General features: G+C 34.9%; 1 protein-coding gene across 11 annotated transcripts in view; it reads left to right on the top strand.

The window, feature by feature from the left end:
* The window catches only part of DMD (dystrophin), a 1,281,342-nt gene that overhangs the window by 1,014,216 nt on the left and 250,428 nt on the right, over positions 1–16,698 (top strand). For all 11 annotated transcript variants that reach the window (XM_065627016.1, XM_065627025.1, XM_065626998.1 and 8 more), the window contains one exon: positions 12,311–12,500. In XM_065627016.1, coding sequence (XP_065483088.1) covers positions 12,311–12,500 — 190 coding nt within the window. The remainder of the gene's footprint in view (positions 1–12,310; positions 12,501–16,698) is intronic.

The following is a 16,698-nucleotide window of genomic DNA, read 5'->3' as shown; positions in this document are numbered from 1 at the left end:
CCTCTCTCGACCTACTAACCACCCCCCTTCTAATACACCCCAGGATGCCACTGGCCTTCTTGGCCACAAGGGCACAGTGCTGGCTCATGGTCATCCTGCTGTCCACCAGGACCCCCAGGTCCCTTTCCCTTACACTGCTCTCTAATAGGTCATTCCCCAACCTGTACTGGAACCTGGGGTTGTTCCTGCCCAGATGCAAGACTCTACACTCACCCTTGTTATATTTCATTAAATTTTTCCCCGCCCAACTCTCCAGCCTGTCCAGATCTCGCTGGATGGCAGCACAGCCTTCTGGCGTGTCAGCCACTCCTCCCAGCTTGGTGTCATCAGCAAACTTGCTGATAGTACACTCATTTCCCTCATTGGTTGTACAGTATATATATAAAACACTCAGTAAAATATGGAAATTTAGAGATCTGTGGCTACTGCAAAACATGGAATTTGTGAGGAAGAATAGTCTAATATTGCATTTCTGAATAACATTTTTATGACTAATTTATACTGAGTCTTGTGCATGTACCTCACACTATAAGAGCAGAATGCAATGAAAGAGATCAAGAAATGCTAGTTTTCTTTTCTTTTTTAATAATGCACTTATCCATTTACTTGTTTGCATTTTTAATAGGAAGGTTAATGAGTTGTCTGTAGTTCATCTGTGCATATGTAAATATGTTAATATCAGCTGAACTTAACACAAGGCAGCCATCTCCAGTGTTCACTTGAGGTTAAGAAAGTTTAAAGTTTTTCTGTTTTGCTTTCTTATGGTTCTTCTGAGAGAACCTGTCTCTGTTTTTTTAGCATTTTACATTATTTTTCCTCTCATGAACTCTTAACATAATTTTTCTAATTTAGTTCCTTGGAATCCTTTGTGGTATTAGAATATAGCTTGAAAAATTAAGATGACTACCATCTGAAAGAAATCCTGTCCAAGCCAAAAAATGATACATTGTCTGCATGATCTACATCAATATCACCCCTTGCTCTTTAGTTATTTGCTTGCTGTTTCTGTTGTGGATATAGGTTGAGTTTCACATCTGTAGGCAGCTTTATGCATATAGGTCTCCAATGAAACAGAAACTTTTCTCTCTCAAGCTTTTTGTGCTGTTCTTAAATACCTTGTTAGAAATCCTGAGCCATGAATTCTCTTAACTAAGAGGAAAAATGAAATGGGAAATCATTTAGTGATTCAGATATTCTTGTACAAAATCATAATGCAGTGCTGTAGTAACAGTGTAACAGAACTCATTACCAGATCACAGGGGATGAGAAGGTGATTTTTATTCCATACAGTTTCATATACCTGCGTGCTCTTGGATGTGTTTGTCCCAGCTGCCTGTCCAGCATGGACAGCATGCCAGCATGGCACCAAGATGTTTGTGCCTAAGTGTTTCATCCGTAGGAATTCCTTGGAATAACACAAAGCATAGAGGGCATCACCTTATGATTTGTCATCATGTCCCATGTGTTCTTAGGTGGCCAACCGTGTGCTGGGTTTGGGATGTGCCTTCCATGAATCTCGGTAAATGGCACATAACTGACTGTGAAATATGACCTATTTTTCTTGCTGGTTTTTGCCTTTTTGAAGTGAAGGGCCTGAGCAAACTGGGCATATATATGTAAGTCCATGGACACTGATGGGATGTGCCTGTGACTCTGGAGGGTGCAAAAAGGACAGAGCCAGTGACAGGACCAGAAGTGATGGGCACAAACTGCAATACAGGAGGTCCCCTCTGAATATCAGAAAACACTTTATCACTATGAGGTTGACTGATTGCTGGCACAGGCTGCCCAGGGAGGCTGTGGAGTCTCCATCCTTGGTGGCACTCAAAAGCTGCCTGGACATGATCCTGGGTACTGGCTCTAGGAAGTCTGCTTGAGCAGAGGATGTTGGACAAGATGACCTCCAAAGGTTCCTTCCAAGCTCAACCGTTCTGTGACTGAATTTATGGAAACAAGCTACTGTCTGTTTAAGTCTTTTCATGATTTCTACTGATTTATCTCAGAGTCGGAAGTTAATATTGTTTCTTTAACCATACCATAATGAAAAGTTACATTCTTTTCCTGCTAATAAATAGATAGTAAAACTAGAGGCTGGGATTTTTGTAAATTCCCTTCTCAAAAGTATTCAAGTAGAAAAAATATCTATAGTTATGTCTTCACATTTCTGGGGACTTTTCCCCCTCCATGTGACAGATAAGAGTTATTTCTTGCAAGATCATTTGGGTATGTATGTTACCTTTTTTTTCCCTCCCTCAAATTGTTTTACCAGAGATGGATACATTAAAAACAAAATGGCTATCCAGTTAGTATTTTAGAATGTATTGCCATGCCCTTTCACCTGTGAAAAACTATAAATGTAAACATATTTCCTGGAAGATGAACTGGGATGCAATTTTTCAGCTAATTGGAAAAGGCAGAACTCAGTCAAGGACTGCCAACCAGATTTCAGTCTTAAGATATGATGATGATTATCATGTCAAATACAATTGTGAATGTGAGCCTTGAGCTGACAAGAGTTCAAGTTGGTTTTAATCAGGCTTTTATTTAGATTTAGGCCTCCTATTCAACAATAACAGCAGCTAGGTGGGAATGAATGATTTTTAAATGCGAGTTTGGTTCCTTCTGCAAAAAGAGGAGGATTGAAGGATGTTGATGTTTCAAATTCTGTGTGTTGCCACATACAAGGCAATTCAGTCTTCATTTAACACATCTGTTTATACAAGACCATTTAAAACATATCTTTCAGTTAAATAATAGAACAAATATAGGGGTGTGTTTCCTTTAAGGAGCTTATGATATACTTTATGGATTTCTTTGCATGAGCTGAAGTAAAGCTGAATCATCAGTTAAACTGATGAATGCATCAGTTATACATTCATTTCCATGACTAAAATTTGGAAAGTGATTTGAGAACAGTTATACACATGTTAAGGAAAAGAAATGCATCTCCCCAGACCTTGGATAAATCATCTAGAATATATAAAGGATCCTGGCATGACAACAAATACAAAACAATATCACAAGACAAATCAGATGTCTTTTTAATGTAAGCACCTGATAATTATTTCAAAGTTTATTGAGGAGGAAGAAAACTGCAAATAATGCACTATTTTAGAGTTAGATTTGGATGAGTCTGCCAGAATTGCATGTAAGTACATGAAGTTCCAGATATATCCACTTTTTTCCTGGCTTTTCATAGCAGAATAGTCAGACCTCCTCACTCCCAGACTTAGTATTTCGGTGTATTTATGTCTGTCTCCACTCTTTTAAATTGTCCAGAACAGTTGTTTGAAGGGTTTTATTTCCTTCTGCTAAGAATTTTTATCTTTGAAATTTGTCCAAAAAAGAATTGAGGTAGAGCTATCACAGAACATCCTGTTCCCTTTGAAGTCAGTTGAAGGTTAGCCATTTATCTCAGTGCAGTCGGGATTTTCTCTGTAGGGCTTTTATAATATATCAGACACATATCTAAGTTTTGTTGAAGTGAATGTGACTTGAACATTGTCTGAATTTGCTGAATTGGGAGCTGGAATTTAATTATTTATTTATATTTATGTGATCCCAAGGAACAGCACTAGAGTTACAGTTTCTCCAAGTATTGTTGAAACTCCATAATAATAATTTACTAGTTTTAGTCTGCATTCTCATATTACTTCTGATTATAGTTCCTGTTTTATTACAATCTTTGTGCAGTAGAACTCTTTTAATTACCTCCTTATGGTGGGGAACAACTTAGTCTATATTTCAGTTTTCTGTAGGAAAATATTAAAGATTAGTAAAGAATAACTATATATAAGATATGGAGTGGTTCTTCACAGCTAATATTACTGTATTAGATTATCTAGATATAAGAAACAGCAGGCAGTCTGCTATCTCTTCTTCTCAGACACTAACCAGCTTTGGTTACCAGCTGCTTTTGAGATGAATATTATAGAGCTGGACCTTCACCATCATCTTTATTTCTGTTTAGCAGTTTTATGCTTCTTTAAACATATTGACATATTGGAATAGTTGTTTTAAAATATTTTGAGTCAATGTGTGTGTTTATTGAAGTGTTTATTTAGTGTTCGTCTCACTTAACTTGAGATGATGCATGGTACAATAAAAACGGTAAGTGCTGCCAGAGAAGTTTTCCAGTCTGGAAGCTGAAGCTTCTTCCTCTTGCATGGCAGCAAGTGGCTGTTCTGCTGTGCCGCTGAGCTCAGCCCTCAGAGGTTGCAGCTTTAAATGAAAACTACACTAAGAGTTTAATAGTATCCTTTGTGAGCCCTAATTGGTTTCATGTAATGCCATCAGTGCATTCCACACAGTCTTATTAAATGTAGTTGTTTCTGCAGTTTCTACAGTAATTAAGGGTAAGAAAACAAGTGCCTTTAGAATATAATTATTCTCATAATCACTTTTAATTACACTTCACTGTCTCAGAAAGCAAAGATTTTATCTTAATAAATTGTATTTTTAACTAAGGGCTATTTAGAAAAGCCCCTTGAGTGAGTCCATCAGAACATCTTCCTGTATCTACACGGAATTTTTGATGTTACTTCATATATTTGTGATTGTGTGTTGTCCAGATTCATTTTTCTTTAACTTGTAATTCTTAACAATTATCCTCTGGAAAGTGATTGATTTTAATGAAAACTTATCAGGAGATTAGAAATCCCAAATAAAAACGGAATGTTTTCAATAACCTAAAAGATAAGCTGTAAGTAATTTTAATTACAAAGGAATTAAAATAATCCACTTAGTTTAGGTAATGACTTTTCTGTAGTTCATGATGTGTGGTAATCTATGGTTATGATGAACATAGGAAAAATGCACACTTATGTTTTTATGTATTTTATACCTAATGACAAGGCAAGAAAGGAAAAGGAGACAAAAGCAATGGAGGCAGAAAAGCCTGTTAGAAAACATTTCCTCTAACCGTCTCTATGCCTGTTCTCCCATCAAGAGGCCTTTTGGGAATGTGGGATCCCAGAAGTGAACAGACTACAAGCAGAGATAGAAATTGTTTTTTAAAAGGTTGACAAGGAAATTTCCTCTGTATTAACACAGAACCTCTATGCTGATGTTGGCAGGTGCCTATTTAAAAAGATGTTATTTAAAGGTCCTATACAAAAATCTATGTATGTAATTTTGTGCCCCAGGGTGTGACATTTCCTTTGCATTTACCAACCCTTCTCAGTCTGACAAATGATAATGGAGGAGAGATGGGGGATTAACATCCAAGGTTGATCTGATACTTCATAGTTAAACACAATTTTTTTTCTTTTTTTTTCTCCTCTTTTCCTCCTTAAATATCAGTGGTGCTTTAACAAAGAAAAGAACAGACTAAATTAAAAAAGATGGGTTTTTTTTAAGTTGCTTTACTGTCTTTAGTAACAAAGACAGCAGTTCAAAGGAAAATGCTGAGGAGTTTTGATGATTTTTGTTATTTTCATACAGGGTCTGGCTATTTTGAGAAGTGCTATGACAGGTATAAGAGTAGAACCAAGCAAGCCAATGGGCAGTAGCAGAAGATATATTTTCTCTCTGCATCCATTTTCCTAAGTACATAAAGATGAGAAACATTTTCTAATACAATATATTTTCTGGTTTTGCAGATTTTTACAACAGAAAAACTGGTTGGGAAAAAACAAACAAACAAACAAAAAAACCAATTGCCTCTCACTTACCAGAGTGAATACCTGCTCTTTGAAACCGATTTGTGTCAACAGATTTTTAAGAAAGGACAAAATTATATTGGCTCATTACTGTGATCAGGAGATGCTTCAGGATGTTCTAGTTTTAGTGTCTGAAGAGATTGTCATCACTGAGGAAACTGTGTGTGACTATCAGGGAAAGAACAATGCTATGTCTATATCAAGAAAGATAGTCTGAGTTCCAATCAGAGGATGAGGACATTGAGGGGGTTCGTCCTTCTTTCACGCAGAAGTAAAGAGGATCTGCAGAGAACTGCCTCTGTGTGTTTATTTTGCAGCAGCTCTTGCACTTATTCTCTTTGTATGCACAATTACACCTGGAATTTAAAATTGTTTCACTAGTTATTCATACATAATCAATATGGTCAGTTTAGCCAAGGTAGAGTTGTCCTTCAACTTATCAGAAGATACTGAGAGTCAGCTTTCAGCCAGTAGATCCCATTGTTGAGAAATAAATGTAAGACAGAGAGAAGTACCGCATATAGAAATACAGAAAGAAATGTGTCACTGGTAGGCATCTTGTTCATATGCCTGAATTGGCAGGGCAGTACCTATATGTTCCCACTGGGCTCCAAAAAAGCCATTTTTTTCTTGTTTGTTCAAAGACCCTTTCACCTTTGAAATGAAATCTTTCCTTCTTTCAGTTCTCCACATCAGGTCTCTTCAGGGAGATATTAGCAGTGATAAAGATCAGGCGAAGAGTTCTAGAAAGTTATTGCCGCCTTTTTAGAGGGAGCTTTTATCATTAGATTTATCCCTTAGTCCTTACTGGAAGAGGCTAAAGCACAAAATGACTGAAAAAAAAGAAAAAAGAAAAAAGAAAAAAAAGCTTGTCTTTTGAGCACATCAAAGCTTTCCTGGTTCTTCACCCCAATAGTGGAAGGATAAGTGCCTGCAGATGAATGTCGGCTCTATCTGAACGTTTATCTCTGGAATGCTTCAGATGCCGATCTTGTAGCTCTGCATTTAGTTGCACTTCAAGACCTTTGAATCATTTGCAGCATAGAAGTCATTTAGAGGTAGAGTTGTATGCAGGTGAACATTATTCCATTACTCTGAGATCAAATTGGTGAAGAATGCTTTCCAACAAACCAGACAAAATGGTGCTAGTAGGTTGTAAGCATGTGTATATAAAGATCACTCAAAAAAATTCAGATGGACATACACTTGCCAATGCTCTACAGGAGCGAAAAACTAGTAACCTCTGTCAGGATGGTAAAACTGAAGGGGACATTTAAGCAAAAGCGTTGCTAGAAAAATACTATGTGTCCCTGAGTGAGGTGTCAAGCTGGTTGAGATCCAGAAAACCAGATGAAAACAGTATTTAAAATGCTGTCTCAACATAGTTTTCCATACTTAACATCTATCAACTGCTCCAGAGTTAATCTGCAGATTAATCACTTACTAGCATTTATTAATGTTGTTAACTGGCACTACCAAACATAGTCCCTAGATTCTGGAAGAAAGTTCCTCTAAGGAACATTCCCAAAATTAATTAGCATGATTTATTTTGAATTCCCATTTAAAAATTCCATCACTAATAGTTATTTTAAGAATTCAGTGTTCATTTTAAGAATTTCATTTTCTTTTCCTTTTTGCATCCATGACATTTCCTTGTATTTCCACTTTACTGGAGGTTAAACTATTCTGCTTCTTTGATAGCTTCTTTATCAGCCCAAGGTAAAGCAGCTGAAGAAGAGATACCAGTAAGACCTTTTATTTATTTAGTAGTAAAAATTAAATGTTCCAATAAAGATTTTCAATTGTTCCTTTGTCACACTGACAGAGGGATATGATCCTCATAAAGAAGTGCAAACTGCTTCCAGTACTAACAGGAGCAGTATGTAGTTCAAATTGTCTGTGATAGATGGCTCCAGAAAAGGGAAATCCAAGTAATGTGGTGGTTTAGGGCTGTTTTGTTTTGTGTTTGTTTTGGGAGGGTTGTTTTTTTGTTTGTTTGGGTTTTTTTAATTGTATTGAATTGTGATGTTGGAAAGGAGAAAATACAGTTATGTAGAGAGAGCCACATGAGCTATAGAAGTAAAACCATTTTTTGTCAGCCAGTAGTCCAAGGTATTTTATTTTACATTTCACTGTGATAATATGAGATTACCATAGTCTGGAAGTGTGATTTAGTGATCTGTTCAACACTGAACAATGAAGAGTTTCTCCGCCCTTAAAGAATTACCTGTGGGACAGAAATTAATATTTTCTGTGCTCACTCTTCAATGTATTTCCTCACATATTATATATTCTGTATTAATACAGTGTACTGTACATTGGCATAATCATACTATGTTTCCTGTTATCTGAGTGTCTCAAAATATTATTTAAACACTGACCCTTGCCAACATATCTTGTAATGTGAATTAGCATTCCAATTTCAAATAGACAAACAGATACTCAGAAAATGTGAATGATTCATTCCAAATTATGTAGCAAATACTACAGCTGAGGAAAAATCTGTTATTCATGCTCATGGAGCCCCCCCTCCACACACTTTATTCCTTGTATTGTATTGGGATTGGGGATTGTTGAATGAAGAATTCTTGTAATAAGTTTAATTATGCCATCATTCCCATACCTCAGCAGTTTCTCTTCTTGTTAGATTCTGTAACAGGATGTTCAGTTTTACAGATTTTTCAATTCTGTTGTATGTATGTATTTTGTATGTGTATCACAGTACAGACTCTGACTTTTAGTTAATAATACAGTACCTTGCTTATAAACCTAAAGATCACGCAGATTTCAGATAACTTATTTTCCCCTGCTTATCTTCCCAGACATTTTTAAACAGCTATGTTTTAAAAATGTTAGCTTTAAAAGCTATCAGCATCACAGCAATGTCTTGTAGCAGATGTTAGAATTTTTTCTTTTTTTGCGGATTTTTTTTAAACCATTAAAAACTTCTTCCTGTGAAGATAAATGTTCACACTTATACACATTGTGTGACTCACTTCCTCTGGTGTGCCTCCATTTTCCCTCAGCTTGAAGCCTTCAGCTGACACATTCTTGAGAGAGTACCATGATTTCTGTCCTGCAACAAAGCTCATATGACAACGAGAGTCAGTCAGTCCCCTCTCACTGATGCCACTACATCCTAAAAATCAGTCCCCAGACCAGATTGAGGACCATCTTATTAATACCTACTTTTACTTATGTAAAATTTAGGCTTGTGTAAAATTAAAATTGCATAAGCAACCTACCATTGTAGTCAAGAGAAAAAAAAAATCACTGTGAGCTGGAATCTGGTCCAATGGATGTGTACAGACAAGGGAGGAGGAGGAATCAAATTCCAGAAATGCTTCTCTCCGTGTTTTGCAGAGGCACTGTAGTTGCCTAACTTCTGGGTGTCTAGGTGAAAATAAGATGAATTCCACCTTTAGTATTTCTCCTATGAATGAGAAGCTTTTGATTGCACCACTATCTGCTTATTTTTATATCATAGTAGACCAGAGAAAAACAGAATAATTCCATCAAAAATAAGTTTTGTTATTATCTTCTAGTATTTCAACAGTATTATCTAGTGTTCCTTCTGTGCAGTTTTCCATTTACGCTTAAATATATTTCTACATACTTCACATTCTTTTCTTACAGCTTGCATTCACTATGGCATTAAAGATATTTGGATGATAGAAACTAAAAATAAAGCATCTTTATTTTGTTTTTGTATAATACTGTCTTGTTCGCTATATGTATTTTTGTCTCGCCTATAATTTTGTGCAATTTATCTTATCACACGCTGGATTTGATACTCAGTTTTATTCTTTATTTTTAGACCTTCTTTTCTCTATTCTAACCTCATAATTTTGAAGTAATTAGAAAGCCAAGTAGAGTGAAACTTATTGATATGCTGCAGAGCTGTCAATGTAGTTGAATATTTATTGCATGTTAGATATAACAAAATTTAAAATGCGAAGTACTAGATGTTTTCTGGTGGGTGTATCAGTATGCATACAGAGAAGTAACACATTCCTGTAGGCTGAAAGAATTTGTGCTATAAGATTTCTGTGCATCACGGAAAGTGCCAAAATATTCTTCATAACTAAAACTTCATTCTTTACCCTGATCAGTAAAACAGTATATTTTTTCATGTAGTCCAGAAGTAAATTCTCATTTTGAGTAATAGTTCTAATACCTCTCCCTTTGAATCTATTTCTCATCTGTGCTTGTGTTCTTATTTTCTATAGATTAAAAATGCACTAGGTATTTATACTTGCAGATGAATGTAGGTTTGGATCCTAATTCTCAGGATAATATGCAAAAAGTCAAATATACACAAAAAGACTTGAGGCCTCTTTTTTTTTTTTTTTTTTAACCTTCACTGTGTTTAATATTAGAGTGTTGCTATGTATTTATTGGAATGCAGGTGGATCGTAGTTTGAAATGTGCCTTTAATGTTTTGAAGGAACTGCATATGAAAAAAGTGTTACACCTGATTCTGCAAAGGTGCTGAAATTAGTTACCATGTTGCACACTGAAAACTGAATTAGAATAATGCTATAAAGCATATCTCACAATATAACTGTGTGCTGAAGAACTGGGTAAAATATTTTTAGCTTATATGAGTTTATTCCATTTCCAAGTTCTATCAAATAAATGTGATCCTATTTTTGAGCTAAAAGTGATAAATAAATCAGTACAGTATCTTCCAGCTCAAAGATTTTCTGTTTCTTATTGTCTTTTTTCTAATTTTATACTGATTTAATGTATATTGTTAGTATCTCTAAATGTGATATCTATGCAATTATATATTAGTTTAACAAAAGAACAACAAATTATTTCATTGCAGTTGTTTTAAATTTGAAGAGTGGTCTAACCAAAAGCCACGCTTATGTCCATGTAGAATAAAGTTGGGAAAGAGATCATGTTCACTATTTTGAAGCTAAATGTGTCTTACTGTCCTCCTAAGAGGCCCCTAGGGACACATTCTCAGACAGGCTAAAGGTGCCATGACGTGGAGAATTCTTTCAGGTGGGAACAGGTCCAGCTGAGATAAAAATCTAGTCCATTTCTAAGTTTTTAAAATGAATCCTTTTTTTTTACAAAATAGTTGGAAAAGCAAATAAGATGTTAAAGGATTGCAGATATGACGGAAATGTGACAGCTATTGTGACATTTGACTCAGGGAGGAATTTTTTTTCCTCAAATGGTTGTACTTGCCTGTACTCTGACTGAATTTTTCTGTTCTCACTATCCTCTGCTGCAATTTACTTATGCTTGTCAAAAGAAACAAACAAACAAAAACCTAACAAAAAAAGCACCAGCATTTTAAGTCAATGGTACTTGGCAACACTTGTGTTAATTTTTTTGTTTCTTTTCTAATTTCAGCTAGTATACTAGGTTTTACAATGATATCATTAACTGTCAAAGAGTACAACCTCTTCATGACAGCAAACTGGATTTGATATAGAGATTAGCACTTAGACGTATCATGGCCTCCTCTGCTAAAGTTATGATAAATTACAACTTGAGAAATTATATCTGCTAAAATCTATTATCTTAGTCTCTGTCAAAATAACTATAAAACTAGACAGGAAGTCTATCTAGCAATATCCAAATCACCAAAGATTCATAGACTAAACATAGCTGTGCAGCGAATTAAATTCATTCCACTTGAAGTAACACTAATTATCAGATGAATTTACTATATATTTTCTGAGCTTAAAAATTCGTCAATTATCATACTGATGTTAAACAAATATGCATGTAAAACAATAGCTCAGTAGGCTTGACAGAATCATGTTAATGAACAGTATGTCATACTTACCTGCTCACATTTCTGAATCTGTATTTAGCTCAAGTTCAATGCAACAAATCAGTGAGTACATGTGACACCTACATTGCACATGAAAGCTAATATAACATAAATATATCTTAATGTTTTTTCAGCACCAGATTTTCTAGAGCCTTCAGTGTTCTTTTGCAGTTTATGATTCAGATATTCCAGTAGGATAAGGTAGCCTTTGTATTTAAAAATGGTATTTTATTAGGTAACTGATAATGATCTTTCTTGTAATGTATCTCATTTAGATTAAAAGGAAGAAGAAAAAACCAAAAACAAACAAACAAAACCCCAACAAAAAAAATCCTTAACAAACAAAAAAATACACACAGAAAAAAACCCCAAACTTCAGTATTATTGGGGTTTAAGGCATTGATTGTCATCTCCAAAGGTTTTAAGTCATGAAAACTAATAATTAAATTCATCATCCCATGCAGTGACCAGGAACTATTTAGTGATTTCTAAAATATGTTTTCCCACTGTAGGGAATTACTTCTGGTTTTGAGGTTTTTTTGTTGTTTGTGGGGTTTTGTTTGTTTCTTCGTTTGTTATTTATTATGCATGTTTCAGGCATAGTACTTTTAAAGAAGTACTTTTGCTTAATTTTATACCAGATGAATTCCAGTTACTATCTCTCAGGAGAAAAGATAAAAAGGAAGCCTACCTGCTAAACATACAATGAGAGTTCTGTAGCTAATGTATCTGCAAACTTACCTTGATTGGTACATGAAAAATATACAGTGTGTCTTTTCTTATATTTTTATTTAATGATTAAGATTTGTTTACTTCCTAAGAGTTCTGCATTTGACCATATGTACTTGCGCAGGGTTTGTGAGCGCGAAGCTGCACTGGAATCAGCCTTAAAAATGTTGCAGCAATTCTACCTGGATCTTGAAAAGTTCCTTGCTTGGCTTACGGAAGCTGAAACAACTGCGAATGTCCTGCAGGATGCTACACACAAAGAAAAGATACTAGAGGATGCCAAAAAGGTTCGGGAGCTCATGAAACAGTGGCAGGTAAGTGAACACTTCATTTTATAGACATGTCAGATATCCAAAGTCGTCAGGTGTTTTCCAGTGTGCAACTACTCAATGAAACTGTAATTGTTTTGGAAAAGAGAACTGGTTCTAGCACTAACCTTTAAGTGTTGCTTTGGAAATTGTTGCAGGGAACTAACATGAGTCACATCATGATTCTGTCTGACATCTTTCAGCGTATAATACATCTGCAAAAGTGTCTTGAAGTGCAGCTTTAAAATGCACGGAAAGGAAACTTTGCTGAAATGGTCATTTAGATTTTTTTAATCGCATAAAAATGAATTGATCTACCAAACTACAGTCTTGAACTGAACACTTGACAGACATAAGAGTTTGTTAAGCATTTCTGATATTTCTAGACATTATATAAATTGCATCAAGTTTATTCTCTGTAGCTTAACTGAATTAGTTTTTCTCCATTACTTTTAAATAGGTGAAAAATGTTAATTTGGTATTTGGCTGATTATTGTCAACATGCTCTGTTGCAACAATAAAAAGAGATAACGATTAACATTTTCAGAGTTAATGGCTGGAGACAGTTTTCGGACAGTTGTTTTCCTCTGGAAACAAAAAATCTTAAAACAGAGTAAGAATGTTGTATTTGGTGTTCCAGATAATCTTGAGGAGAAAGAAAAATAATTAGTTGAGGTGGTGCTGTTGAAATATGTTGTTACACTTCCATTATACTTTCTTCACTACATATGTCTGTGTGAGCTCTTAGGTTCCTTAAATGTGAGGTTGGTTGGCTGTTTAGAAGGCAGGGCTGTTTCTACCAATGTTTCTTGATAGCGCATGATTTTTATGTCAGAAACTTCAAAAACGGAAATTCCAGGCACTGAAGACTCTATTCCTTAATTTGTTTATGGAAAATATACTGTGAAAAATTTTACTTATAAGTGACATGTTGAGTGAGTACATTGGATGGAAATACTACTACCTTCTTTTGGTGCTCCTGTGTTAAAAGATTATTTTAACTATTTTACTGAACTGCTGTTAAATTCCATTACATGATACTCTGAAATATATAGCTGTTGCACTGAACAAAGGTGAAGTCTGAATGACATTTTTAATAGTGATCTGTCTTTATGCTAATTTGTTTTCATAGTAATATACCTTAAGTCCTCGTGTGTTTTTTAATTCAGTTGCATGACCTTGAAGAGCAGCTTTGAATGGAAGATAGCTCTAGACTAGGGTGGTTAATTTTCAATATAGTCTTTTCTCTAAATTAGGTTTTGGGTTGTAATGATGCTGAAACAATTGAATTATCAAGTATTTATAGAAGGTGTATTTGTGATCACTGAAAAATGTATTATTTGGCAAAATAAAGATACTTAAAAATTTAGGTCAAATGCTTCATTTTTAGCTGTAATGGGGCTTTGTAGACCTAGTTATTTTTTCAACCAGTATTTTGGGTTTTTTTTAGTTTCCACATAAGAACTATCCAGAGCTACAGATGACAGGAAATATAAATGTGTACAAGTCCTTCCCACCATAACTAATGAAGTACATAAAAATGTTCATCATGTGAACGATTGCTTTGAACTGTTAGCTTTCTTCTAAAGATTTTCCTGCACTTCAGTTGAGATGTAAGATTAAATTTTCAATTCTTGTTTCCAGGTTTTTGCTAGTTAAACACCAGATCTTCCAGAGTAAAAGCTATTGTTGAGCCTCTATTTGTTTCACTTCCAAGAAGCAAACATAATTCTGTTCACAAATCTTGGCTGTACGAGAGAAATTATTCTTACATCTTAAAAAGAAACATTAGTATGCAGAGGTAAAAAAGTTATATAGCTTTTTGCACCCAAAAGATTCATATATACCTGCCCAACAACAGCACAATAATTTTAGACTTCAGTTAGAGTTGATGATTGCAGGAGGAAATATTTTGATAGTGCAGTTTGTGGGCTTTTTCCATTTGCATCTGCTTGCTGATCTGTCTCTGTGTAGATCGACTTGGTTGTCTTCCTGGGCCTATCACTCTTTATATCAGCCTATTTGCACCATTTCTAAGCCTCCAAGAGGAATCTCATAACAAGCATAACTGGATTTTCAAATGCCCTTCTGCTGAAGGATATCTCTCTTTTTTTTTTTCTTCCTCAAGTAGAAGTAAAGTTCCTTATTTCCACTGGGATAAGGAAAATTCTCTTTAAGTAAACAGAATATGGCTTTTTTTAGAAATCATAATTGGGAAACACCACTTTTTCTGCATTTTTTTTTAAGAACTACGGTAAAGTGCCCTTTCAAAATTTGCATCTTCTTTCTTTCAATTATCACAGATTTGAGACATAGTCATTAACTGCAATTAATTTTAAAGGGTGTATCTTTTTACTGGTGTATGTTCATAGTAATGAGAGCATCATTTTTAGTCAGTTCTCTTACTTGAATAGGGATTTCAGTAACATCAAATATTTTAGGTTCAGGAGAGTTGACTGTAAATTATTTGAACCAAGCAGTGCATTCGTTTACTCAGTAATACAATGTGTTAATGTGTGTGAAGCTGTTGTAGTGACCGCAGGTTTTTCTGAAGGCTTTGCATTATTCTCAAATGATAAATGGTGCTTTTGTAGCAATTTATCATTACTGGAGGGACATACGTGCAGACGAAAACACAACCTTACATAAACTTCTGTTTTCCATTAGTACTTGAAAGATTTTTCTGATGATGTGTGTGTGAGTTTCATATAAAGTGAATGGACAATGCCAGTAAAAGTCAGTATGGGAATAAATTAGTGGAGGCTACGGCTGCAGATATACTAGCAAGTTAAATATGGCCTGGATCTTTCTCTTGCACTGAGGCCAGCTATAAACAAAGAGCAACATCCATGTTTATGAACTGTTCTATAGTTCACAAAGTCAAATGTTATGCTATGGTTCTTTTTGTATAAAACTTTTCATTAAAAAAAAAAAGACGAGACAATCATTCGAAAGAAAAGTAAGCTTATGTAAGTTTGAGAGTGCTTAGCTGTAAAATTAATTAATTCATTAAGATGGGTAATATATACAATAGTTTAATACAGTTCTCCATATCAATAGTCTTCATTGTAAAAACTTTCTGTCCAAATAGGTACCATTTCCTGGTAGTGTTGCAAATATTGTCCATCTACGTTGCTACAAAACTGGATAATGGAGCAAATATTAAGGACATTTCCTTCTTTAATAAATGTTTTTATTCACAAAATTGTGCTTTATGTCAGCTGAATGGTCAGGAGAGTGTGGGTTTTCATCTGTCCCCCAGTTATTGCTCCACTGATTCTTCCAGTCTTCATACCCTCCATGTGAGAGTTCTGTCTTACAATTCACTTTGATGCATTAGGATGAAAAATAAGAACATGGCAAAAGCGTGGCTGTTTGTGAACAGCTTATGCATATAAAAGGTTCAAACAAAAAGGAGCTTTAATAAGTCACTGGAATCTCAAAAATATGCATTTATGTACTTTGTGGAAGGAGGTTATTGCTCACTAATCCATATGACCAGCTCAAGAAACCATAAATAGTCATAAGCCTTATTTTTAAGTCTGTACGGTGGGCCAGAAATGTCCTTACCCTATAAAACACACCAGGCAATTACTTGTATCCCGAGAAAATTGCTGTGTAAATTGTACCTATATAAAACCAGACACATTCAAATACAGTCTACGTCTCTAATTTGTTTTTTAACATCCAGTGTATGTAGTATAACCACAAACCCTGCCCCAGAATAGAAAAGGTCCTAAATGCTTTCAGCCAGGGTTACAGTTTTCCAGTTGATTTTTTTTTTTTTTTCCTTTCCACATTAAGTCATATTTTTTTTCTTTCATCAGCCAGGCTGAATCCAGATCCTAGAAGGTAAGACAAAATGGTAGTTTCTGATTAAAGACCACTGTCTTATGAGTCTTTTGAAAGAAACTTTGACTACCTAGGTTTATAGAGTTCATCGAAGTTATGGTTAAATATGACATACCAACTTAGATCTGCAGTCTCTCTCTTGTTCTTTGTGCAGTTGTGTGGACCTGGATAATGTGAAAATAGTCATTAGGATTCCTGCAATGTTATGATTCTGGTTTAATCTGCTGGTTTTAGGCAATAGGTAAAAAGCAGTGTTTTGATAAAGAATTCTCTACACAAATAATGAAAAAACTAAATTTCTGAGTGCAGTAGTAGTTTTATTTCCTTATCACTAAAAATGTTTATATCGCCT

This window comes from Caloenas nicobarica, chromosome 1 (assembly GCF_036013445.1).
Source record: "Caloenas nicobarica isolate bCalNic1 chromosome 1, bCalNic1.hap1, whole genome shotgun sequence".
NCBI lineage: Eukaryota > Metazoa > Chordata > Aves > Columbiformes > Columbidae > Caloenas > Caloenas nicobarica.
The sequence above is the reverse complement of the archived record's forward strand: the minus strand, read 5'-3'. Positions and strand labels throughout refer to the sequence as shown.